This window comes from Marmota marmota, unplaced genomic scaffold, assembly GCF_001458135.2.
Source record: "Marmota marmota marmota unplaced genomic scaffold, marMar, whole genome shotgun sequence".
Taxonomy (NCBI): Eukaryota; Metazoa; Chordata; class Mammalia; order Rodentia; family Sciuridae; genus Marmota; species Marmota marmota.
The window spans coordinates 12,174,946-12,202,363 of NW_026000048.1; the positions used below are offsets into that span (position 1 = coordinate 12,174,946).

Sequence of the window (27,418 nt, forward strand, 5' to 3'; positions counted from 1 at the left end):
GGAATCACTGCCCTTCCCACCCCACCCACCCATTAAACCCCCGACACCTGTCACATGCGTATTCCAGGCCTCCTCACCATCCTCTAATGGAAACAAATCAAGGTTCACTGGGGTCCTTGCCTCAAGACCAACCTCTGGGTAGGATTGAGCTTTCTGGAGTTCTGCTCAGCCTTTACCTGCTGAGCATTTATTCAGTCTTGTAATGGAAAAGATCATAAGTCTCAGCAGCCTGTTAGAAGAAAAGCCCTTTAAAGAGAAAACAAATCCACCAGCTCAATTCAGCACTGGCTGTTTTTCAACCAGAGGAAGGATGGGCAAATGAATTGGAACCACCCCTCCCGGGGTCTCAGAATACACAAGCTTCCCTCTGCAGATGGCCAGGTCTGCAGCAGTAGCTCTGAACAAGCTGGTGCCTACCTGCCAGGAATCAGGTGGGTGAATCTTACTAACAGTCATTGTTGCCAGAACCTTCTCCTACACAAAGTGGTACCCCTGGCAGTTGATAGAAAAAACGTAGGTGTTGTACAATAACCCAGCAATTTTTATAGAAAGGCATCGAAGCACTTTATTCTGACTATTCTTTAGCCGTGTTAGCAAGGGTGACAATGGGCCAATTTGCAGGTTGGAGATTTAGTTTCCCTTGAGTTGAAATGAGCCAGGCTAGAAATTGGGACACAGCCCATCATGAACCTGGGCCCCATGATACACCCTTCTACACTACATTATACAGGAGGTGGAAATCCCTGGGCGGGCATGCCTCTGAGCCCTGTGTCTCCCCAGGTGGGAACCAGACACTAGAGAAACGTCATCTCAACCTGCTCACGCCCTAGCTCTCTTGGCCAGAAAGAAACCTCTGCACATCTCTAGAGACCCGGACTCTACTCTTTCCCCTCTGGTGGGGGAGAAGCAGCAGGAGGGAGAAGTGGCCTGCAGTCAAGAGATGATCTTAGAACAGAAAGAAAGAGGTGGGGGTTCAGGAGCTGGTGACTCAACATTCACCCAACATTCATTCATGGGGCACTTGCTACTCGCTGTGGACTAGGGTGCAGATACACAGCTGGAGAAGAAACACCCCCACCTTCAAAGAGTACCCAGAATAAGAGAGAAGAGTATGGGGCTTGGGGGTAGAAGTGACAGGGACAGGGAAAGCAGTGGCCAAGAATTCTAAGACGGAGAATTCTACCACACACGGTTGAACTGTCAAGGATATGTGTCACATACATACGTCCATACTCCTAAGAATCCATAGCCATGAAGAAAGGGATCTTATGGGACTTGTTTTTCTATATCTGATCCATGAGCCTACTGGCCTACTTTTTGACAACAAAAAATAGATGAAAATAGATATGTGGCCCTCTAAATATGCCCTTTCTAACATGCAAAATAATTCAATTCTTGCTGAAAATCCAGTAAGCCTGGGTTAAAGAAAGGAATTAGGGGGAACACAGGAGATTCTTAAAGACAGTGGGACTATTCTCCAAGATCCCATCAGGAAGAATACACGTCATTGTACATTTGCCCATATTCATAAAATACACAATACCAAAAGTGAACCTGAATGTAAACTATGGACTCCAAGTCATAATGATGAAACAGAGATGTTTCCAGATGGTTTGGATAGTGAGGAAGGCTGGGGATGTGGGGGGACAGGAGGTATAGGGGAACTCTATCTTCCGCTCCATTTTTCTATGAACTTAAAACTATTTTAAAAATACAATCATTTCTCAAAAACCCAATAATAACATTGAATCAAGGAATTGACAAGAGTTTGCGGTTCCCAGCCAGCCCACTCACCCTGAACGCTCTATCAAAACTGAGTCCTCTCCACCGTCCCTATGGAACCCACACTCTGACCTAGGCAGAGAATGCCACATGCCAAAATGGGGGCCACTGCACATGCTAGGCTTTTGAGCCTCTGTGCCTACCTACTGGGGTCAAAGATTTAAAGAGACATTCACTTAGAAGCTCAAATCCCTCAATCTGCAAACTCTACCCTGAACATCCTTCTGAGATGAAATTAAATGGGCCCAAAGGTCAGTCATATTGGTATTTACCAAACCTGAGAGCTCTCATTCGCCTGCTGGCTTTCTCTTGTCTGTGCCAAGAAATGAGTGAAAATCTCATTTACATCTCAAAATAACCCTGGAAAAGGGCTCATTATCCTTTTTTTTTTTTTAACAGCTAAAAAAGCTGAGGCTCAGACTTGCCTAATAGCATGGCCACGTTGCACAGTTAGTAAGGAGCAGTGCTAGGATTCCACCCCAGATCTGCCCCAGTTCAAAACTCAAGAATGAATCCACCACTTGTAAGCATCCATAAGAGAAAAAGCTGTGACTACTACATTTTTCTTTGATGTCCCTAAACGGCGTCCATCCTGGAGTCCTTTCAGCTTCTAAAAGGGAGAGAGCAAAACCCACCCCATGGAGCTGGCTGCTGGCTGCAATGCTGACAACCACAACATCTAAAACCAATTTTCTCAGGTCTCTCCAGGAAGCACAAATCCCCAGCATGAGAGAAACATCCTTGCAGCATGGATTGGCCACAGGCTAAAGAAATGACCTTCACAGAGGGTTTCCATTAATTAGCGTTTCATAGAAGATAAAATCCAAGCCCTCGCAGAGCCTTTCCTAAATCTTCACAAGTTCAAACCCTGGAAGATTTATTTTTGACTCCATCAATAATATCTCATCATACATAGACACGTATTGAGTTCCTACTGTTCATAAAAAGAATTGGGGCTAAAAGAAGATTTCTGCTAATAGTTTCAGGTAAACACTCATAGAAGTCACACTGGGAATAATCATGGACTTAATCTTCCTCTGGAATAACAGGGCAGAGGAATAATCCAGGCCTGGATTCATGTGTAGAGGGAGTATGGATGATGTCAACTCTGCAGTTTAAGGGTCACAATATGTCATCTAGGAAAGAATGATTGTTTTGCTTTCTTGCTTTGTAAATATTTGCTCCATTTACATTTTATGGTTAAAGGATCAAAGTTTTCAAATGCAAATGTTTGTGGGGCACTAATAAATTTTCCTACTGCCCTTTAACATTTTGAGATATTCTATGGAACCAGCTGTGTAGCAGAGACTGGGGGGTTACATGACACAGTAAGGAAAGTTTTGGAGGAGCAGAAGAAAACTGTACAAACTGGGGATTGGGAGACAGAAAGAGAGAGGAGGCTAGAAAGGCAGGGAGCCTGAGCTGCAGGCAGGTGGCCAATCTGGGGGTCTGCAGGGAGAACTGGAGAGGAGACTAAGAGGAAGGAAGTCAGAGAGCACACAGAGGGCCTGGTGTCCAGGCCCAGCTACAACTCCTGAAAACTGGAAAATCCACCTTCTCTCCAGCTCACAATAAGGAAATGGAAAGAAGGCCCTTGGAGCAGATAAACAGAAATAACTCAGAAGGCCTCTACAAAGTGTAGAAGCTGTGCAAAATCATTTTACTTTGCAAAACTGTTCTTCCTGTGTGTGTGTGTGTGTGTGTGTGTATGTGTGTGTGTGTATGTGTATATTTTTATTTATTTTATATATATTATATATAATTTGTTCATTTTACTTGACTTTTTCTTTCTTGTTTGTTTTTTGATACCAGGGATTAAATCCAGGGGCATTCAACCACTAAACTACATCCCCAACCCTTTTTATTTTGAGACAGGGTCTTGCTATGTTGCTTAGGGCTTTGCTAAATTCCTGAGGCTGGTTCCGAACTTGTGATCTCCTGCCTCAGCCTCCCAGGTCACTGGAATTACAGGTGTGTGCCACTGCACTGAGCTACTTTGCTTGACTTTCAGTGACTGTTTTGCTTTATTGCAAAGCTGTGACAAAGGCCTGTGCATTTTTGAAACCTTTGTGAGTCTACAATTATTCTTAGATTTTATCATTGAAATTGTAATCATTGCATTTAACATCAAATCAGCATCACTAGGCAACCTGGCAGTAGGTGTAGCACCATGGCCGGGCCTTTGTTTTCATGATATGACATGAAGGGTTTGGATTAGACAACCTCTCAGGCCCCTTCTAGCCCAAACATTCTTCATCCTGTGTCCTTGCAAAATTAACAGACTGGCCTCAAGATTACTGGGTAATGTCTGGGGCCCTGAGCTCCTGGAACATGCTGGAAGCATCTAGAATTTGTTTAGAGTCCTGGAGGATGTGTGGACCTTCCAAATGTCACAGCCCATTTACCAAAGGAAGGTGAGAACCAGCCAGGGGGAATGGAGCCCAACAGCATCCCAGAGGTTCTTCCAGAAAGAACAAAAGAAGTTTGAGGAGACAGGAGGCCATCTCCCCTGGCTCAATGCTCACAGGCAGCATTTGTTCTAGCCAGTGCAGTCAACCCAGAATGTCCCGATAGATCTAGAAAACTCCAGTGCACGCTGAGAAATGGGAGAGCTGAAGCCACTGCCCTGGGCGAGAGGATGAGGAAGCACAGGGCCTCCAGGAGAAGAGGGCATGGGTAAGAGGCAAGGACAAAGCAGAGACTCGTCCCCTTCCCCAGAGAGAATGGCATGAGCCAAGATGTCCACAGGGAGAGCTCAGTGGTGACAAACTCTGCATCTGAGACAACATTTCTGATTTAAAACCACAACTTTATGGCAAGAGATCCCAGGAGGCTCCTATCCCTCCTTGCACAGCCCCTGGGAAGACCGTGAACACATGCAGCACCTGTGTCCCTGTGGGGATGATGAGACATTGAGAGAGAATTTAATGAAGTCAGCAACTGCAGGAGGCTTTGGGAGCAGTAGTCAGAACTTCTATTTACTACCCGTGTGACTCCCAGGATGCTTATTTCTGTCTCTCAAGTTTTGCTTCTAGCACCTTATCACATCTCCTTAGTAACAAACCCAGAATAGGGCGCCCATGGGGCCAGGTGTAGACTGGCTTGAGGAGTCTCCTCTTTAGATGCAGAGAAGACCCTCTGGGGAGGACCACTCTCCTTCCTCCTTAGGCTCTCTGGAAAGGCTTGAGGGATTGAAGAATGGATTTCATTACACAAGAACAGAACACAAATTAAGGAAAAGGCAAGGCCACCCAGAGAAGCCTCTTCAGGCAGCCAGGGTGGGAGCTTTTCCTGCTGACCTCAGACTTTTTTTGGCACAAGTGCTAGAACTGAGGACATTTTGGAGGCAGTGTCCGGGACTAGAGTACCAACTATTTAAAAAGCTCTGATTCTAGTTCCTCCCAAGTTTATGGCTTACTATTATCCATTTTGTTGATGGAGTAACTGAGTCATGCTGAGATCACATGATTATCAACCATTTAATAACGAGAGCTGATCTAGCATGGATCAAAATCTATAGCCATGGTCATAGGCCACGACACGGAGGAAACTGGAGGACGTTATGCTAAGTAAGACAGCTACACTGAAAGACACATATAGCCTGGTTCTGTTTATAAGAACATCAAGAGTAGTTAAACTCACAGAAGCTTAAAGCAGAATGCTGGTGCCAAGGAGTAGGGAGAAGGAAAAGGAAGTGGCTGTTTATGGGCGTAGAGTGTCTGTAATAGCAAATAAACACCTTCTAGAAATCTGCTACACAACATCCCATATTTCACTCCATAATCGTTACCACCACATAACCACTGCACTATTTTTTTCCAGTCCAAAAATTGGCTTCTAACGTTTCTTGGAGTTGCTGTGCTGATGAGGTCACATGATTACCAATGAGTCAAAAAAGAGTTGACCTAGGACGGATCAAGATCTATCAAAATTCAACTTACCATAAGGAGAAATGTCTCCAGCCATTGCTGTGACGAGAAAGGACAACGTGACATATTCAACTGTCTGCATGAATAGAACCTCAAGGTCACTGCACTGAGTGAAAAAAACAACCTCGAAAGGCCCCTGCTGTGTGTTCACCTGTACATGACCATACAATAAGGACACCGGTGTGGGGAGCAGGTCAGGGGTCACCAGGGTGGAGTGATGGGCAAGGGGGAAGGGGTGGGTAGGAACCGTGTGGTAAAGGGACAGTTCTGTATCTTGACTGTGGTCAAGATGACAAAATGGCATAGCCTTACACACACACATATCTGAAAAAGCTCAGGATTGGACCAACATACGACCTGTTTTTAATAACATATGACAGTCGCACAAGACATTCATCAACAGTGAGGTAGCATGACTAAGGGGTACATGGGACCTGACTTTGGAACTGCCTGTGAATCCATCAGCATTCCAGAACGATTCTTTTCAGCAATAGCGAGAGCATTTGTCAGCGTTCAGAAGCAACAGCTGCATGTCAATGGAACTCTTTCTGATGGAGGCAGGAGACAGCCTACACAGCACAGTCACAAGTCCTAAAGTCACCAATCCTCACCTCCAGGTGTTGGAGAGCACCCTACTCTTCATGTGAACTGCCTACCCTCAAAAACAACTCAACCACTTCTGGTATAGACTGGCTTTCCTAGGCACCTGGTTTACCCAGCATGGACCTTCCCTGACCTCACCTCTGCGCCATCTCTGAGCCTTCACACATGCACCTTCCTGTCTGAATTCATCTCCTCTCCAACAAATCCTTCCCATCTCACAAGGCCCAGCAGGAATGTCCATCTTTCTACATGGGTTAATTGTACCCTGTCACTTGAGTTCAGAGACCAGGTCGGATTCTTCCACTATATTCTCCCCAGTCCATTACACAGTGCTAAGAACGAAGGGAAGTACTCAAAAATCCTAATGGGTGAAGGCCTGTCTGCCTTAAGCTCTCATGAGTATTGACAGGGTCACATGAGCTACAACATATCATCTCACCTGTAACCAATGCACATAGTCCTCAACTTATGACAGTTCAACTGATGACTTTTTAGCTTTATAACGGTGCATATGTGACACAGATTCAATAGAAAAAAACATACTGGAATTTTGATCCTCCCCAGGATAGTGACATGCAGTCTGAGCCTCTTGTGTTGCTGCAGTTCACAGTCAGCCACGTGGTCACGAGGGGAACATCCCATGCTCTATACCATGTTGTTTGATTAAGGTGTGTTGTTCAACACATCAGGTGTGTTAGATGCATTTTTGACTTAGGATATTTTCAACTTATGATGGATTAATTGGAGGCATCCATACTTCATACTTTTTAAATATGTTTCCTGTTTTTTCTATTTGATAGATACAATTAGACCTATTTTACAGGTTAAAAAAAAAATGAGCTCCAAGTGGTCAAATGATATCCAAAGTCACAAAGTTAGTGATGACTGAGAGGTAGGGCCAGAGAATAGAGTTCTGGGTTCTATCAAGACACAAATTGCTGTCTTAAAACTTTACCTTCAACCAGGCAATTAAGATACAAATATTCCTGAAGGAAGTGGAACATCTTACAGCACAAAATAGGGCACTGGCCAACAGCCCAGAGGTGGCTGAGGCCCTGTAAGAGGACACAAACTTTCTAAGAAAGTGGAGACAGAGGAGTGGATTGTGATGAAAGTCAAAATAGGAAAACACAGGAGAAGCTCCACTTTCACAACACATCCTGAATCCTCCCTTTCTCTCCAGTGCCACTGCTAGACGCTGGTCTAAGCCTCCATCATTCTGAGCTGGATTATTCCAGTAGTTTCCAATTGGTCTTCCTGCTCCCCATCCCCCGACCCAGGTAACCGGTGGCTCACTTGGCAGCCATAGTGTCAGTTTTCTGAAACATCAATCACACCACTCCATTCAATGGCTCCTTGAGGCACTAAGACCTAAACTTCTTGTCCTTGCGTGGAAACCTCCAAACGGTCTGGCCTTTGCTCACTTCTCTAAACTCAGCTTGTCCCCTTCTTCCCTTGACCAATTTTGCTCCATCCATAGCCTCCAGCCCTCAAGCTCCTAGAGCTCCTAGAGCTGCTTCCATCAGGGAAACTGCTCCAGCTTTTTCTTCTACCCAAAACGCTTTCCTACCTGATCTTTGCATAGTTGGGTCTGGGTCATCAGATTTTAGGTTAAAAGCATTTCCTCAGCCTAAGGTAGCTGCCAGTTCCTCTCTACCATATTATCCTCTTAATTCTTAGCCAAAAAGCTACCAGTATCTGCTATTACTGGTGGCAACCAGTAATATAGATATAGCAGGTTTTCTGTAGTGATTGCTGTAGCAATTTTCATAGTTCTTCTTGTAGCCTGAGGTAGTGACTAATCTAGTGACTGAGACTGACATAGTTACTCTCTCCCCCACTCCACTCCACTCCACTGTATGCTCCAGGAAGACAGGGAACTCTTTTTTCTTGTGGGTTTTTTTTTCTTTTGTAGCCTCAGTGCCAGACACATAATAAGCACTTATTGTATATTTGTAGAATGAAAGCGTGAATGGATGAGAAAGACCACTGACCTACTTGCCTCACAGATTTGGCTACATCTGGCCAAATGAATGATGATGATCTGGGAATATGCAAACAGCCTTCATCCATGATTATACTGGAAAACACTATAATCATCCTATAAGGTCTGCAGCAAGGCTCGCCCTTCTGAGGGCTTCTTGGAATACTTAAAACATCATCCCCTTGATGGATTTTCCAAATTTCTCAAGCTTCTCTTGTCTACATGATTCATGAGAGTCCCTTTCTTCATATCAATACTGTCACTCAACGACATGAATGCCTATTAAGCATGTGGGACCATGCAAGATGCTGGGAACACAATGGTGAATAAGGAGTTTATATCCTATAAACTATGGGGAGACAAAGACATTAAACCAATCTGTTCACAAACCATTGCTTAATTACAGCTGGGATAAGAGCCACAAAGATGAATGAACGTGTCCTGGTGGGTCACTGGAAAACAAAATCAGGCCAGCAAAGGCAAAGAAAGGGAAGCAGGTAGGAGAGGGTCAGGGAAGGAACAGTTGTGTGGTGCCATGAATGCCTCTCGGTTTGGGAGGCAAGAGACCAGGTACAGATCCATGGACCTGAAGTTGGGAGAGCCCATTTCACTTCCTGCTTGGTCACCACTGACCCACATTTCACTTAACCTGGCCAGACCCCAGTTAACTCAACCATAATGTGAAGAACAGAATCAACATCTGATGTGTACAGAACCCTCAGGAAAATAAAGCATAACCCCTTTGACTTCCAGAGGTGAAAACTATCTAATTTCAATGAATAAGTTATGTATTGAGCATATACTAATTATATGAAGAGTCCTAAGTTCCAGAACAGTGAGCTACTTTTCCCAAGATCACCATGGTTTAGTGAGCATGGTCTAGATTGAAATCTAGTTCTTCCGATTGTCAGTCCTGAATCATCCTCAAAGGTATTCACTGCCTTCCACATCAGGACCCAACCCTGCCTATGCAACTTCCCACTTTTCTCAGTGCTACAGGCCCAGCTTCCGAAAGCATTCCAAGCTTAAGATTCATTCCAGATCTTCTGAAATTCGGGCCTCAGGCAGAGGTCACACACCTCCATTGCTTACTCCAATACATAGCCTCTGATCTTAAATGCTCAGCTCAAGCCAATGCTCCCTCTCTTACCATCCTCCATTCCAAGTTACTCCAGAGCAGCAGTTCTTGAAGGTCTACAGAGTTCCAGGGAACCAGTGATCCTTCCAGGTGGCCAAAACTATTTTCTGACTAATACCAAGGTACCACATGTCTCTTTCACCATGTTGACATGTACACTGCTGGTGCACAAGCAAAGGTGTTAAACAGATGGCCTCTTGGTGCCAAGGCAGTGGTACCAAAGAATACTCGTGATCATGGTCTTCTTTAGCACTGTGGGCTGGCAGAAAATTTAAGCAGTAAAAAATTTTAATTTTACTAAGACTTGACTCTTGAACACACATTTTTAATACTCTGAAGAAGTGAAATGTGCACATAAAGCCCTTCTGTGCATTCCCATTGCAGCAGTTGTGTCAAGGACAGGACCCATGGTTGAGTTCTCAGCCAAACTAGAGGCTTTCTCCAGTTTGGATGCGAGGTGTCCTCCAAAAGGTCACGTGTGAGACAATGCAAGAAAGTTCAGAAAAGAAATGATTGAGTTGTGAGAGCCTTAACCCAATCCACTGATTAATTCCCTAATGGGATTAACTGAGTGGTAACTGGGGGAGGTGGGGCACTAGGGGAGCATGGCTTTGGGGTATATACTTGTACCTGGTAAGTGGAATCTCTCTCTGCTTCCTGATCATCATGTGACCCGTTTCCCTCCACTACACTCCTCCACTATGATGTTCTGCCTCAACTTGAGCCCCAGGGAATGGAGCCTGCTGTCTCTGGATTGAGATCTCTGAAATTGTGAGCCCCTAAATAAACTTTCCTCCCCCTAAAATTGTTCTGGTCAGATCTTTCGGTCACAGTAGTGAAAAAGCTGACTAAAGCGCCAGCCAACACTATTTTCACTTGAAAGGATGAATAGCAAATTATATTTATTCAAGGTTGAGTATTTGATAGATAATTCCTTGAAAAATAAAATACAGTAACCATGGCGCTTCAAAGAAAACAATCATTTTCTCCCAATGATAAAATTTGAGCTGTCAAGCAAAAATGAGACAATTCGGTGTCTGAATATCTGAATACTTCAAACTAATGTTTTCTGAATGGTCCATGCATCATGTTATAAAATCATATGTTAAAAACATCCACTAAAAGCACAAGATAGATGGATGATTTTCTTATAGGAACACTAAAAGTTTCACTGAAAAGGTCTCAGATTCTACATTGAAATTCACTTTTAAGAAATTACCCTTTTGAGTTGGGGGAGGGCAGTATCAGAGAAGAAATACAGAAAAGGAGACACTTAACAGGTGCTCAAGTACTCCCCGAAGGATGAATATGTTTGCTCCTGATCAAATGATACCTGGGCACACTTGCAGGCATACCTTTAAATCAAATTGCTCCAGGATTCTTTGGTGAAGATCTTCATGAACTGAGCTTTGACTTTGTTGGTCTACTCCAGTTTCAAACCTCACTTTTGATGCTACAGATCCTCTTTCCTATTCCTATTTACTCTAAATCATCAGAAAATGTGGGCAGCCAGTCTGAATGAATTCACATACTCCTTCCTGTGAGAGAAAGAGAAGCTCGTAGTGACCTGGACATGGCTCCGATCCTCAAAGTAGCAGAATGTGTCTTCAGACGTAGGCATGTCGCCCATGGATGGAGCTATACTCACCTGTTCCTTTGTGATATTTCCCTTTGCCCTGTTTGGGATAGAATGTTCCATGGAAACACCGTTTGTGTGTCCCCTTCTCTTGCTCTGCCTTTTTGAGTGTGGCCTTCCTAGATGTCAGTCAACCTGCTGACTGCAGACATCACAAAGCTAGATTCAACCCCCCTGAAACCTGACCCCTTGCCTCATTTGAGTGGCTTCTCCTCAATAAAAGGGTTCAGCATGTGCTCACTCTCTCTCTTTCTGAGGACCCTTAAGGTCAGAGGAGCCGTCACAGGACCCCCAAAGAAAAAGGTATCTCTGTCTCTTGTGTGGTTATTTCCCGCAGCCCAGTTCACCTGGAGTGACCCTGAGTGTTTTAGTCACGAGGAATGTTATAAGAAAATACTCTTCCTTCCTGCCCTGGTGAGATTCTACCCAAGTTTGACCAGATGTTCTTCATAGGCCCACTCAGAGAGAAACATGTACTTCTGGTGCCAGCAAAGTTGAAGTAAGCTGACTATAGCCCATGACTCCAATTATAAATAAAAAAAAATCTGCATATAAAACAAAAAGCCAAACTCTAGGAATGAAACTAATATAAGAACTAAACTCTAGGAACAAATCAATTAGAGGCAATGGGACTTGACCAAAGGAGGGTGAATCATGGACTATTCATAACACCTTCAGGAGAAAGCTCTTATTTCTATTTAGGAGACAAGAGTAAAGGGTCCCTGTGTACCAGAGAGAATGGAGGAAGTCCTTAGGTTTTGTCTATTTCATTTCTTTTCTCACTCAGCCTAGCCCTAAGGCCAACACAGTGTCAATCTGAACTGCCAAGAACACAGGCAAGAACAGATAACCTGAATCATCCTAAATCTATTAAAGAAATGGGATTAGGGGCTGGGTATGTAGTCAATGATAGAGTACCTGCCTAGCAGGTGTAAGGCCCTGGGTTTGGTTCCTGGTATTGTGTGAAAAAAAATAAAGAAAAATAAATAAACTAGTAATTTAAAATCTTCCAACAAAATAAAACTTTAAGCCCATATTATTCACTGGTGAATTCTACCAAACTATTATGGATTGAATTTGGTCCCATAAAATTCATATGTTATGGGCTGGAGTAGTGGCTCAGTGGTAGAGCACTTGCCTGGTATGTGTGAGGCACTGGGTTTGATTCTCAGCACCACATATAAATAAATAAAATAAAGGTCCATTGACAACTAAAAAATATTTTTTAAAAAATTCATATCTTGACACTCTAACACCTGATACCTCAGAATGTGACTATTCTTGGAGACAGGTCCTTTGAAGACATGTTTATCTTAAAATGACCTTTGGGGTGGCCTTAATGCAATCCTTATAAGTCCCTAACCCAACCTGACTGGTGCCCTTAGAGGGCACATCCAAAGACACATCAGGGGCACATGTACAAAGGGATGATCCTGCGAAGGAAAGTAGTCATTAGCAAGCCAAGGAGAGAGTCCTTAAAGGAACCCAACCCTGCTGGCATCTTGATCTTGGACTTGTAGTCTCAGAACTATGGGAAATAAGTTTCCCTTCACCTCCCTGTCTGTGGCACTTTGCTATGGCAGCCTTACCAGATGAATACATAAACAGTGAAAAGAAAATTCTACAAAATCTCATCCAGAAAATAGAAGGAATACCTCCCAACTCATTTTGTGAGGCCAATCTTGCTTTTCGTATAATTATAAGAAAATTAACTATAGACCCATATTCCTTATAAGCATGGGGTTAAGAAAGTCTTCAACAAAATATTAGCAAATGGAATCCAGCAGTAATATAATATCACAGATGGCAACTTCCTTAATCTCAAGAAAGGTATCTACAAAAAATGACAGTTAACATGTTTAGAATAGGTTGTGGACTCTCAGCACTCCATGCAACCTCATACTGAGGATCCTGGCCCAAGCATCAAGAAAGAAATAGAAGGCACATTCTCTGGAAAGGTAAAAGTAAAACCATGTCCATTGACATAATCATTCACATGGAAAATGCCATGGTTGGTGCAGTAGCACACAACTGTAATCCCAGCCACTTGGGATGCTGAGGCAAAAAGATTGCAAGTTCAGGGCCAGTCTCAGCAATTTAATAAGACCCTCTCTCAAAATAAAAGATTTTTAAAAGGACTGGGGAGATGGCTCAGTGGTAAAGCACACCTGGGTTCAATTACCAGTTTTTTTAAAAAGAAAATACATTCAGTATACAAAAGCTTTTGGAATAAGTGGGTTTAGAAAGTTATGGGTTCTGGGATTAATATACAAATATCAGTTGTATTTCTAGAGGCCAACAATAAAAATTTAAATGAAAATATATACCAGTACCATTGATAATAGCAGCAAAATTGGAATATAGAAATATAAATCTAAAACTATGCATAGGAGATATATGCTAAAAATTATAAGACATCGATTTAAAAAAATCAAAGGAGGTCTAAACAAATGAAAATATATGAAGTTCTATGGATTGAACAATGTGATATTGTTGATATGTCAGTTCCTCCCAAATAAAAACTAGGGCTTATGCTGCAAGTATATGGTATAGCATTGACCTATAGATTCAATGTAGTAACATTCAAAATACTAGGATTTTTTTTTCAGTCATCAACAAGCCATTTCTAAAATTTCTGTGGAAAGGCAAAGAAATTAGACTAAACAGTTTTGAAGGGCAAAGTTGGAAGATTACACTATTTAAGATTTGCTATAAATCTCCAACAATCAAGATAGTTGTGGAATTGATAAAAGGATAGACATACAGAGAAAAATAGAGGGTTCAAAAAAAACTCACAAATATAGTTGGTTGGTTTTTGACAAAAATGCAAAGGCAGTTCTAAAGGGAAAAGAGAATCTTTTCAACAAAGATGAGCTGTATCTCAGTGATAGAACACTTACCTAGCATGTGTGAGGCCGTAGGTTTGATCCCCAGAGTTATGGTTTGGGTGTGAGATGTCCCTCAAAAGCTCATGTGCGAAACAATGCAAGAGGTTTAGAGGAAAAATTATTGGATTATAACAGCCTTAATCCAATCAGTGAATTAATCCCTTGATGGGGATTAATTGAGTGGTAGCTGAAGGTGGGTAGGGTGTGGCTGGGGTGGGTCCCTGGGGTATAAATGTTGTATCTGGTGAGTAGAGTCTCTCTCTGCTTCCTGATCATCTTGTGAGCTCCTCCTCCTCCGTGATGTTCTGCCCCCAAGAAATAGAGCCAGCTGTCCTTGAACTGAGACCTCTGAAACCATGAGCCCTTAAATAAACTTTTCCTCCCTAAAATTGTTCTTCTTAGGTCTTTTAGTCACAGTTGCAAAAAAGCTAAGACACCCAGCATGACACACAAAAAATTATATATAGATATATGCAATGACATAAAAAGTCAACGTATACCTCACAACTTGTACAAAATTTAACTCACTTTATCATATACATAATATAAAAATATAAGTTTCTAAGAAAAAAATAAGAAAATCTTTGTAGGGTTTGAGTAAGAGTCTATCCAGAAAAGAAAAATAATGAATACATTAGACTTTTTTAAAATTCCAAAGTTTTTACCGTGAACAGGAGAATTAAAAGATAGGCCACACAGACTGGTAGAAGATATATGAAGAGCACATGCCTGACATACGACTTACATTTGGGATAAAGAGAAACAAAAATCCTTGGGTTGGGGTTGTGGCTCAGTGGTAGAGTACTGGCCTAGCACACATGAGGCACTAGGTTCAATCCCCGGCTCCACACAAAAATAAACAAATAAATAAAGGTATTGTGTCCCCCTACAACTAAGAAAATATTTAAAAAAAAACAAAAACGAGAGCCCGACTTAACAATGGGTAAAAGATTTGAGTAGCCACCTCACCAAAGATGGAAAATAAAAATGCTAATCAATAGAGAAATACATATTCAAACTACAATGAAAGACCACTATACACCTATTAGAACTTTTTAAATAACTGACAATACCAATTACTGATGAGGATGCAGAGCCACTGGAACTCCCACACACTGCTGATGTAAATGCCAGAGGCCAGTCACTCTGGAAACCAGGTTGGCAGCTTCTTATAATGTTAACCACACACTTACCATCCAGCAATCTCCTCCTAGGCATTTACCCAAGAGAAACGAGAGATGTTCACAGAAAAGCCTGCATGTGGATGTTTACAGTAGCCGCAGTCACCCGATACTGGAAACGACCTAAAGGTCTTCCACCTGGTGAATGGATAAATGAAACCATGGTACCTGCACACAAATACTTACTCAGCAATAAAAGGAGTGAACTATCCACACATACAACGTGGATGAAACTCAAGTGCATTATGCTCAGTAGAGAAGCCCAACTAATAAATGCAGCCTTCTGTAGGACTTCATTCATGTCACACACTGGAAGGACAAAACTGTAGTGATGGAGGAGAAGAGGCCAGCAGTTACCAGGAGCTTGGGCTAAGAAGGGTTGGTTGGGTTGATTTACAAAGGCAGTACCAAGCTTTCTTCAGGTGATGGGAGTTTTGTGTATCTTTGTTGCATCTGACTGACCTCCTGTAGTCACACCCCACCTACCAAAGATGGAAAATAAAAAGATGCTCCACACCATTAGTCAATAGACTTTGCTCTCAGTCAGTCCATTCAAACTAGGTTGACCTGATTAGGTCACAACCCTCATTTCACCTCTGAATATTCCTGCATTAACACAGGAGCCTTTAGAGGACACCTCACATGCAAACAATAATACATACCATTCGTGTAAGACACCACTGCATCAAGTGTACAACAGTAAATGAACAGATATCCCTACCCTTGGTTAGTTTTGTCTGCTTGGGTAGGTAGTGTCTCAGGAGTTCAAATTCCCTCCCACAACCTTTCTGCCCGCTTCCCCAACAGCCTGATCTCTATTCGACGACCATCCACGGCCAAACGGCATGAAAGGAACATCCACTCGCAAGTCTCCGCGACCTACCCACTCAATCTCCACACAATCTCAATTCTTCTCCCTCTGTACAAACTGTCCTCCCTCTAGGTCACCAAAGTTGAATGGTTACTTCTCAGCCCTCCTCTTACAGACTGCTTGACAGCTTTGGGTTCGTGGATCTCTCATTCTCATCCTTCTTCAAACACGAACCCCTGACTCTCTGGGTTTTCCTTCCATCTCTCTCACTGCTCCTTTTCTTTAATATTTTTTTAGTTGTAGATGGACACAGTGCCTTTATTTTTTATTTTTTATTTTTTTTAAATGTGGTACCAGGGATCGAACACAGTGCTTCATGCATGCTAGACAAGCACTCTATAACTGAGCCATAACCCTGACCCATCTCACTGCTCCTTCTTGACCAACACTACCCACCCACAAGGCTCTCCTTTTCTCTCTAAACCCTTTCTCTTAGAAATCTTGGTCCTACCCGGTTTTAATTGGCATCTCATGGATGGTGAGCTCCCGAGGTGTATCTTCTACTCGGAGACCAGCTCAGGTCTCCAGACCTAAAAATCCAACAATGGATTTAAGATCACAGATGAATAGCTTAAAGAACCTGACTCAATATGTCCAAAACTAGACTCAAAGTCCCATATAAAACCTGTCCTATGCAAATTTTTAGTGTTGGTGCTGACAAGTTGTCTACATTGTCAGAAATAGAGGCATCACCTCTGACCACTCTCCTTTATAATCAAAGACCAAACCACTATTAACACCCATTGACTGTTTCCTGTAATTTTATATTCAAAATGGGTGCTGAGCAATATACGATGAACTTTCTCATGCCAGAAGCAGGGCTTAGTCACCCTTGATATGGTTTCCAGTTCTCCGCCACCTCCCAGTTCCTTGATGTAGCCAATCCAGATTCCTGCCTTATTCAACTGCCTCCTGGTGACCACTTCCCTAGGGGGCAGCCAGATACTACCTATTCGACTCCTCCACTGACCCCCACGGTCCTCATGGACTTCAGTGAGGAATGTTCCTCTCTCAGTCACAGTGTACCTCCCTAGAACTTGTGTCTGCTTGCTCTAAACCTGCCAATTAAAGCTCCCTGGGGGAACCTGTTTGGTAATGCCCTGGACACAGAGAAGGTCCTGTCCACAGCTCCTCCGTCTTCTCTCTGGCTCCCCACCTGCTGGTTGAGCACAAATGTCCCAGCCAACTCCCCCTTCCTGTTGGAGTGATTTGTCCTCTTCTCTGGGGATCTACCTAGGCAATAAACTCTGTTGAGTTGCTTCCTCTGTATCTCCCTAGACAGATAAACCTGTATCTAACTTCTTTCCTGGCCCAGGCTCTTGGCAGAGGCTAGCTCTCTTTGGTAGTAATAAACTGGACACTGACCAGACAAGAGGCACAAGGAAATCTGCCAGGATAAACAAGTTTCCCCTGAAAGGAACACCCAGTCACGGGGTGGACACTTGGGCAGTAGACCCTCCCCCAAGACAGGAAGTATCCAATGAAAGCACATTATGAACATCCACCATCACAGCCCTGGGGCCCCATGGGGGCAGGGTCAGAGTTAACAGCCACTGTCCAGAGAGAGCTCTCAAAACTAAAGGACAAAAAGTTATACCCCATGTATCTGTATCAAAATGTGCTTTGTCATTATAACTAAAAAGAACGAATTTTAAAATTTTTAAAGATTAAATTAGAAAAAATATTCCTAAATATTGCTCAAATTTTCCCACTTCTCTCCATCCCCCGTTTCTAACCTGGTCCAACATCTACCAGGTGCTCTGTAACCTCCATTAGCTCTTCTCACTGCAGTGCAGGGATTTCCTGCAACCCAGTTTTCCTGCTTGTCAGTTTCATCTTTTCAACATGCAAACTTGATGTCCTACTGCTGTTAGGACCAGGGTCTATCAAGCGCTGCACGGCCAGGCTCCTGCCAGAACTTTTGCCCATCCTTCCCACTAACTCACTTCCTCCCTTTGCTCCAAGCACATGCTCTCTTCCACGGTCCCAGGCACCCTGCCACCCAGGCCCTTTGCACGGATTCCTCTCCTTCTCTGGATTGCTACCCCCAACACACACACACACACACACACACACACACACACACTTACTTTAACTAGGCTTCCTCTTCACCCACCAGATCTTAAGAATCAGTTCATTAGAAAAGGATTTCTTCACCTTCAAGTCCAGACTCCCTGCTTATTTTCTTTCTTTTCTCAGAGCACTGATTTCCACTTAAAATTATACAGTCATTATCAATCACCAACATTAGATTATAAGCTCTATGACCCCAGGGCCTTTGAATTTTGCTAAACACTGAAACTCTAGTGTCTAACACAGTAGCTGCCTCAAAGTAGGTACTCAAATGTGTGCTAGTGAGGAGGCTCAGCAATTCTACAAACAGGTATAATGCCACACATCAGCACTATTTGTAATAGTGATGTATTGGAACCAATCTGACAACCCATCAGGAGGGGACTTGATTATATACATTTCCATATGCATATAATGGAATACTATGCAGTCATTTAAGGCAACTTCATATGTATCAATATGCTAAGATCTCTAAAATCTATTTGAGTAAAGCAAGGTACATGTAAAGTAAAGCAAATGTGCATGGCATGCTGCCATTTGTGTCAAAGACAACAGAGAATAATGTATTTGGCTTATTTCTTAGATAATAACATTGAGTGTTTACATAAGAAACTAATAATAGTAGCTACCCATCTGAAAGGTGGCAGAGAAACTCTACTGGACACCATTCTATACTTTCAAATTTGAACCGTTGTGACTGTTTATTGTTCAATTAACATGTTTCTTTAAAAAGTGCTCCTTTCAATGGAACCAACCACCTTGGTTGACCCAGCAATTCCTCTCCTTGGTCTATACCCAAAGGACTTAAAAACAGCATACTACAGGGACACAGCCATATCAATGTTTATAGCAGCACAATTCACAATAACTAAACTGTGGAACCAATCCAGATGCCTTTCAGTAGATGAATGGATAAAGAAAATGTGCTATGTATACACGATGGAGTATTACTCAGCAATAAAAGAATAAAATCATGAAATTTGCAGGTAAATGAATACAGTTGGAGAAGATAATGCTAAGTGAAGTTAGCCAATCCTAAAAAAACCAAATGCCAAATGTTTTCTCTGATATAAGGAGGCTGATGCATAGTGGGGTTGGGACAGGGAGCATGGGAAGATTAGATGAACTCTAGATAGGGCAGAGGGGAGGATGGGGAAGGGAAGGGGCAAGGGGGTAAAAAAGATGGTGGAATTAGATGGACATCATTACCCCAAGTACATGTATGAAGACACGAATGGTGTGAATATACTTTGTATACAACTAGAGATATAAAAAATTGTGCTCTATATTTGTAATATGAATTCTAATGCATTCTGCTGTCACAAATTAGAATTAAAAAAAAATTTAAAATACCTCCTTTCCAGAAGCCATTAAATGCTGTTGAATAAAAGACACTATGCACAAAGCCCTCCTTATCCATGCCTATCTCCCATGCGTATCCCCATCTCCGTTCTGCAACGAATCACAAGTTTTAGGACCCCTAAAAGCAGAAAGCTTTTTACAATTTTTAAATGTCATTTTTAAAGTAACACTTTAAGATGATCGGTTTACAGTAATAAACTGACACTCTTCACAGTTTACAAAAGTACTTTCAAATGTGTGTTCTAATTAGACACAACAACCTTAGAAAGTTTATATAACTAGTTTTTCCATTTTATAGATAAGAAAACTGAAGTTGAGAAATTAGGGGACCTGCCTAAGTTCATTTCACTGGAGACAGCAAAGTCAATCTAGATCTTCTGATTAAGAGTTTACATTCCTTCTAAGGCAGCTTAGAGAAGCAAGCTCCTCCATTGTGCTTCCAAAAAAGGAAAAGAGAACGCGATGGCAGCATGACCTTCACCGATTTTATTTCAATCTCATGGCATTTTATGACAGACTATGTAAGTAAGGGTCAGGCTAGGTCCTGGTCCTAGGGGACGGTACTGGCAGAGAAAGAAAAATATCCAACTTCTGTTTTGACTGTTAGACTCAACCAGCAGGAGAAAAGAGGAAGGAAAAATGTCCTTGGCTAGTGTGGAGAGAATCCTGCCAGGAAACACTCCCATGTGCCAAGGACATCCCCCAAACCCCATTAACACCATGACACCGAACCAGAGAGGCACTGAGCATTTGGTAACACTACTGACTTCTTGGCAACTTTTGAAAGCAAGATTGTGTTTCTATTAACTGAGGGGTGGGTGGGATATGTGAAGATGGAGAGGCGCTGGAAAGGAACCAGAGTGTGGGAGGGTTCTGCTCCCGAGGACCGAGTTGTGCGGCGCCCTGGGTGTGCAACACAAAAATTTTCCCTATGTAAGATTTTCCTGCTGTTCCATCGCTTCACCTCCAGATCTACTCTCCAGTCCCAGCTTCCCATGCTCCCCCAAGATCAAGACAGGGAGAACTATCAGCAAAGAGAATGAAATGTGTCCTTTGCAACTGGAGTCTGGAGCATTATAACAAGTTATAATGCGAGAGTTTGGGGGCTAATCAAGTATTTTCAGAATGATATCTGATCTCTTGACAAATGGATTGTTATCAAGGGTCTAGCTTATAAGCAAAGCTCTCACGCAATGCAGAGCCAAAGGGCCAGGCCTAAAAAGATGGAGGCTGAACAGAAGTTTAGACAACAACAGCATGGACAATGGGAAGCTCAAGCTTGCTAACATGCCTACAGGGTTTGCAGCCCCAGATACGCTGCAAGAAAGGCATTGGTGCAGAGTTCAGGACCATTTGCAACTGCTCTCAGAACACGTGAAGGCTTAGTGTGCTCTGATGAACAAGTCTCCTAACACCTATTCCCCTTGGAATAAAAAGGAACTGAACAGCAGTTTTGATCCCTCCTAAGCTTCAGGGAAAAATATAGATTGTTTCTAAGATTACATGATACATTTAGCCTGGGTAGGATAGATAACACGGTGCTAACCTTCCCAAGGAAGAAGACATTTTAGCTTTTTTTCATTTTTTTTTAAAGAAGAGAGCAAGTAATTATCAGTAATTCTACATCTAACTCTTCAAGCAGCCATTCTCAACAGTTAATCACTCCAGACTATGCAAAAATATCCCCAGGAACATCACAAAATAATCTTTAAAGTGTTTAATTTTAGCTTCCAGTTAAATTTTAAAATGAGCTAATTACATTAACTCTTATGTGATCCCTTTTGATATGGGCAAAACATAAAAATGGAAGCAGCCAAAGGTCTGGAAAGTTCAGGGTGCCTCCAATTTAACTGCCCAGCAGCCCAGCACTCTGGAACAATTATATTCCTCCCATGAGATATTGACTCTTCCTCCATGTTTGTAGCTCTCCCACACTTTGTTATCAAAGAGACCAGGGCCACTAATGGGAAAGGGAAAGGAATTCTCCCCAACATCAACATCCCATCAGCAGAAATAGCTCTGATTTAACACAATTCTCCATGGTCCTATTGTCCTTCCCCCCCTCCCCAAATGATGGAAAAATCTAATTCCAAAGAAATGTTAATGGCTTCATTATGTGACCACTTTCAAGTATTTTCAGAATAACATCTGATCCCTTGACAAATCTATTGTTATCAAGGGTCTAGCTATATAAGCAAAGCTCTCACGCAATGCAGAGCCAAAGGGCCAGGCCTGAAAAGATTGTGTTTGGAACATACTAGGTGTGACTCAGGGTTTGAGATAGTCAAGCTTAGCCTTGGAGCATGCAATTCACTATGGAGTGACCAACAGTCAAGTTTAAGAAGGGAAAAAGAAAACAGGTGGAACCATGGTGGGGGCAAAATATAGGACAAGCTTTCAGAAAAATCAGGCAAAGCCTGAAGGGGGTGTTAGAAGAATCTAGATTGCTGTCAATATGATAGAGGAGTTGAGGAAGGAAACACTTGATACTGGGAAAGAATAAATATCTTCCGTTGGCTGGATGTTCACTGCGCATCACACTAGCAGCTTCTGTACTAGAGTATAAAGAGGATCTCTGGGGGCAGGGTGCCTGGGTAGGCGATAAGAAGGTTTGGCAGAACAGGCAGCTACATAGGCTGGGCCATCAGACAAGAGAAGTCACTTCCTACTTGGGTGCCAAGAAGGTTGCCACCTAATATATGCAAGTTGATTTCTAACCTATGAAAAAAAGTTCTTTATTCCATGTGAGGCCCACATCAATTCTTTCTCCAGCAGTCTGACACAATGCCCCGACATCACCTTTGATAGGGACTGGGAGTGATGGGCCACCACTCCATAGTTAAACTGACCTGGCCTACTCTCCACCCAACTCTGCTGTGGGAATGCCTTATTTTGGAAAAATAAGAATCCTCAAATGTCCCCCAAACTGGTATTTGGCCAAACTGGAAGATCCTTTTATATTTTTATACCCCCAAAATCATGATCCTTACATAACCACAATAGTCACCCTCTAAATCTTAGCAAGCATCATTTTAAAAAAATCACAGATGTGGGGTTCATGCCAGGGATGAAAGTTGGTTCAACTTGTGAAAATCAATAAATGTTATTTATCACATCAATAGACTTAAAGAATCATATGACCATCTCAATAGACACAGAAAAAGCATTTGCCAAAATACAGCACCGCTTCATGTTCAAAACATTAGAAAAACTAGGGATAATAGGAACTTCTCTCAACATTGTGAGAGCTATCTATGCTAAGCCCAAAGCCAACATCATTATGAATGGAGAAAATTTTTAAAAGCATTCCCTCTAAAAACAGGAACAAGACAGGGATGCCCTCTTTCACCACTTTTATTTAACATAGTCCTTAAAACTCTAGCCAGAGCAATTAGACAGATGAAAGTAATTAAAAGGATAAGAATAGGAAAAAAAAAAAAGAAAAACTATCACTATTTGCCAATGACATAATTCTATACTTAGAGGATCCAAAAAATTCCACCAATAAACTTCTAGAACTAATAAATGAATTCAGCAAAGTAGAGGGATATAAAATCAACACCCATAAATCAAATGCATTTCTGTACATCAGTGACAAATCCTCTGAAAGACAAATTAGGAAAACTATCCCATTTACAATAGCCTCAAAAAAATAAAATACTTGGGCATCAACTTAATGAAAGAGGTGAAAGACCTCTACAATGAAAACTACAGACACTAAAGAAAGAAATTAAAGAAGACCTTAGAAGATGGAAAGATCTCCCTTGTTCTTGGATAGGCAGAATTAATATTGTCAAAATGACCATACTACCAAAAGCACTATACAGATTTAACGCAATTCCAATCAAAACCCCAATGATATCCCTCATAGGAACAGAAAAAGCAATCATGAAATACATCTGGAAAAATAAGAGACCCAGAATAGCCAAAACAATCCTTAGCAAGAAGAGTAAAGCAGGTGGCATCACAATACCAGACCTTAAACTATGCTACAGAACAATAGTAACAAAGACGGCATGGTATTGGCATCAAAATAGATATGTAGACCAATGGTACAGAAAAGAGGACACAGAGACAAACCCACATAAATGCATTATCTCATACTAGACAAAGGCACCAAAAACATACATTGGAGAAAAGATAGCCTCTTCAACAAATAGTGCTGGGAGAACTGAAATTCCACATTCAGCAAAATGAAACTAAACCCCTCTCTCTCACCATGCACAAAACTCAACTCAAAGTGGATCAAGGATCTAGGAATTAGTCCAGAGACTCTGTGCCTAACAGAAGAAAAAGTAGGCCCAAATCTTCATCATGTCAGATTAGGCCCCAACTTCCTTAACAAGACTTCTAAAGCATAAGAAATAAAATCACGAATCAATAAATGGGATGGATTCAAACTAAAAAGTTTCTTGCTCAGCAAAGCAAACAATCAATGAGATGAACAGAGAGCCTACATTTTGGGAGAAAATTTTTGCCACACGCACAGACAGAGCACTAATCTCCAGGATATATAAAGAACTCAAAAAAACTTAACACCAAAATAACAAACAATCTAATCAATAAATGGGCTAAGGAGCTAAACAGACACTTCTCAGAAGAGATAACAGTTGATCAACACATATGAAAAAATGTTCAACATCTCTAGTAATTAGAGAAATGCAAATCAAAACTATTCTTAAGATTTTATCTCACTCTAGTCAGAATGACAGTTATCAAGAATATAAGCAATATTCTTGTATAATAAGCAATAAGTGTTGGCAAGGTTGTAGAGGGAAAAGGTACACTCATACATTACTGGTGGGACTGCAAATTGATGCAGCCAATCTGGAAAGCAGTATGGAGATTCCTTAGAAAACGTGGAATAGAATCACCATTTGGCCCAGCTATCCCAATCCTTGGTCTATACCCAAAGAACTTAAAAGCAGCATACTAGAGAAATGCAGCTACATCAATGTTTATCGCATCTCAACCCACAATAGCTAAACTGTGGAACCAACCTAGATGCCCTTCAATAGATGAATGGATAAAGAAATGTGGTATATATACACAATGGAATATTACTCAGCCTTAAAAGTGAATAAAAGTATGGCATTTTCAAGTAAATGGATGGAGTTGGAGAATATCTTGCTAAGTGAAGTAAGCCAATCCCAAAAACCAAAGGTCAAATGTTTTCTCTGATAAGTGGACGCTGATCCATAATTGGGGGTGGGGGTAACATAGGAGGAATGGGGAACTTTGGAAAGGGCAGAGGGAACGGGAGGGAGGGGGAATGGGGGTAGGAAAGATGGTGGAATGAGATGGACATCATTACCCTAGGTACATGTATGAAGACACGAATGGAATGACTCTATTTTGTGTGTACAACCAAAGAAATGAAAAATTGTGCTCCATGTGTATGCTATGAATTAAAATGCATTCTGCTGTCATGTATAAAAAATTAGAATAAATAAATTTTTTAAATAAAAAAAATCACAGAAGTGTTAGATATGATTGTTGTTTAGTTTTCATTTTCTTAAGGAGTTTTTCTTCCCCACAAAGACAACTCCTTGGGGCTGGGGTTGTGGCTCAGTGGTACAGCGCTCGACTAGCATGTATGAGGCACTGGGTTTGATTCTCAGCATCACATATAAATAAATAAAGGTCCATCAACAACTACTAAAATATTAAAAAAAAAAAGACAACTCCTTAGAACCCTAGACTGTCAATAACAACAGTCATAATGACTTATGTGTATTGAGCACTTTTAAGCACAACATCAAGGTATTTACACATTTACATTTTTATATATTTAAATCATATGGGGCCAGTCCTATCATATAAATGCTGCCATTCTCTCCTTTTTGCAGAAGGGGAAACTGAGGCACAGTGTGCCAATCCTCCTCCCATCTCGTTTCCACACTTTGTGAAGAGCTCCTTATCAAACAGCAAAGCCTTAGGAATCCAAAGTTCACACGCTGTGTTTCCTGACATGGGAAGGAAACAGAAGAGGATGGGGGCTTTGGTCCAGATTTTGGAACAGGACCCTTAACTCTTTGATTACAAAATTCATACGAGATAGGGCTATCCTGCTATTTCACTACATGGCACAGGGTTCAGCCAATTCTTACCCTGTTGTCTTCCTGGATCTCCCAGTCACTGGAGAAAGCCACCAGCTGCTGCCCTTGGGAACAGTTAGAGAACTGGAAAAGGCTGGAAAACATCCTCCTGTTTTCCTGTGTATCTGGAAAGATGGCATCTTGGAAATTGACTCCATGAGGCAAGAGGTTATAATTTTCATCCATCCTAATAGAGAAGAGGAAAAAGGTCAGAGATATACACATGACCACTGGGGACATATCAACTTTAATCAAGAGTCATCAAGAGTGTAAGGGTTGTTATGGTGTGGATGTGAGGTGTTCCCCAAAAGCTCATGTGTGAGACAATGTGAGAAGTTCAGAGGAGAAATGATTGGGTTGTAAGAGTCTTAACCCAATCAATAAATTAATCCCCTTACAGGGATTAACTGAGTGGTAACTGAAGTGGTGGGTGTGGCTGGGGGAGGTGGGAATTGGGGCGTAGCTTTGGGGTAATATATTTTGTTTTTCTAGAGAATGAAGTCTCTCTGCTTTCTAATCACCATGATGTGAGATGCTTTCCTCCACCACTCTCTCCCACTGAGAACCAAGCTCTAAAAACTATTCAACAACTCTGATGTTCTCTCCTCAAGCCCTGAAGAATGAAGCTGGCCTTCTATAGACTAAAAGCTCTGAAACCATGAGCCCTCAAACTTTTCCTCCTCTGCAATTGTTCTGGTCAGATCTTTTAGTCACAGCAGCAAAATAGCTAACCAAAACAAGGGTCTTGCCAATTTTATTGTGATGTCTGGCATGGTTCTCCTGAAGCAGTTACAACTTCTAATTGTTTTCTCTGCCTCTCACTACTTGGGTTTATTCTTAAGGTTTTCAAAAGAATGAGTTTGGCCAAAGGAAGCAGGAAAGTGTGTGCATATGTCTGTCTGTCTCTTTGTGTATGCCAGGGGCCTTCCTCCTCCTGGATCTCCTTTCCTGGTGAGAGATAGGCCAGTCATAATGACATGGGCTCAAGACCTGACACGTTTCAATTTCTCCAAGCTTCAGTATTCCCATCTGTTCAAAGAGGATTATAATAGCGCCTACTTTCCTGGTGGTGTGGCAAGGATTGCATTAGAAAATACAATAAAGCACTTGGAGCAGAATGAAGGTAATATAAATAAATATATTTATTATACATGTAAGTATATTTATCAGTGAGTCATTTTACAGAGCCTAGTAGAAAGCACTTGCTGGAAAGATTAAGTCGTGAAAAAGAAAAAGGAGATGAATTACAATCTGAGCAAAAGCAGGCAGGATGGCCTCCCCAGTGAGTCTCCTCTGCCACTCCCCCTACTAGAGTCTGTTCCCATCTAGTGGATCCTAGAATAACAAAAGAGGAAAGATTTGTATGCAGTTGTCGACACACTTCAGGGCAAGACAGCCCTGTAAAATGAGAATCTGTCAGACTACTGTTTTGTATGTCTGCCCTAACTTTTTGTAAATATGTAAGAGCAAAAGATGAAAGAGTTGGCTGACCACCGGAGCCAGTGGACAAAACTGCATTTCATGATTTAAAAAACGGGAAACAATAAGATCTGCTCAAGTACTTGGGCTCACCCCCACTCTTGGAAAATAAAGAGTTGAGTAGTTTTTAGAGCTGGTTCTCAGTATTTTTCCTAAATAAAAACATGAAAAACCTAAGTTTCTCTGTATCAGAAAGGGCATTCTCTCAGCCCTGACAGACTTTATTTAGAAACTAGACTTTCCTGGCAATTATTTAAAAAAAAAAAAAAAAAAAACTAATCTAGCTAAACCACTCAAGCCAACTTTACAAAGCAGGACATGTGTTCTAAACTTAGATATTCTGGCTTCAATATGGAAAACACGTGTTGCCATCAGCTTATGAACATCCCTCTGT

General features: G+C 41.8%; 1 protein-coding gene across 2 annotated transcripts in view; it reads right to left on the reverse strand.

Moving 5' to 3' along the window:
• Ccdc3 (coiled-coil domain containing 3) overlaps positions 1–27,418 on the reverse strand; it is a 107,503-nt gene that overhangs the window by 78,443 nt on the left and 1,642 nt on the right. For both annotated transcript variants that reach the window (XM_015495209.2, XM_048812669.1), the window contains exon 2: positions 25,558–25,732. In XM_015495209.2, coding sequence (XP_015350695.1) covers positions 25,558–25,732 — 175 coding nt within the window. The remainder of the gene's footprint in view (positions 1–25,557; positions 25,733–27,418) is intronic.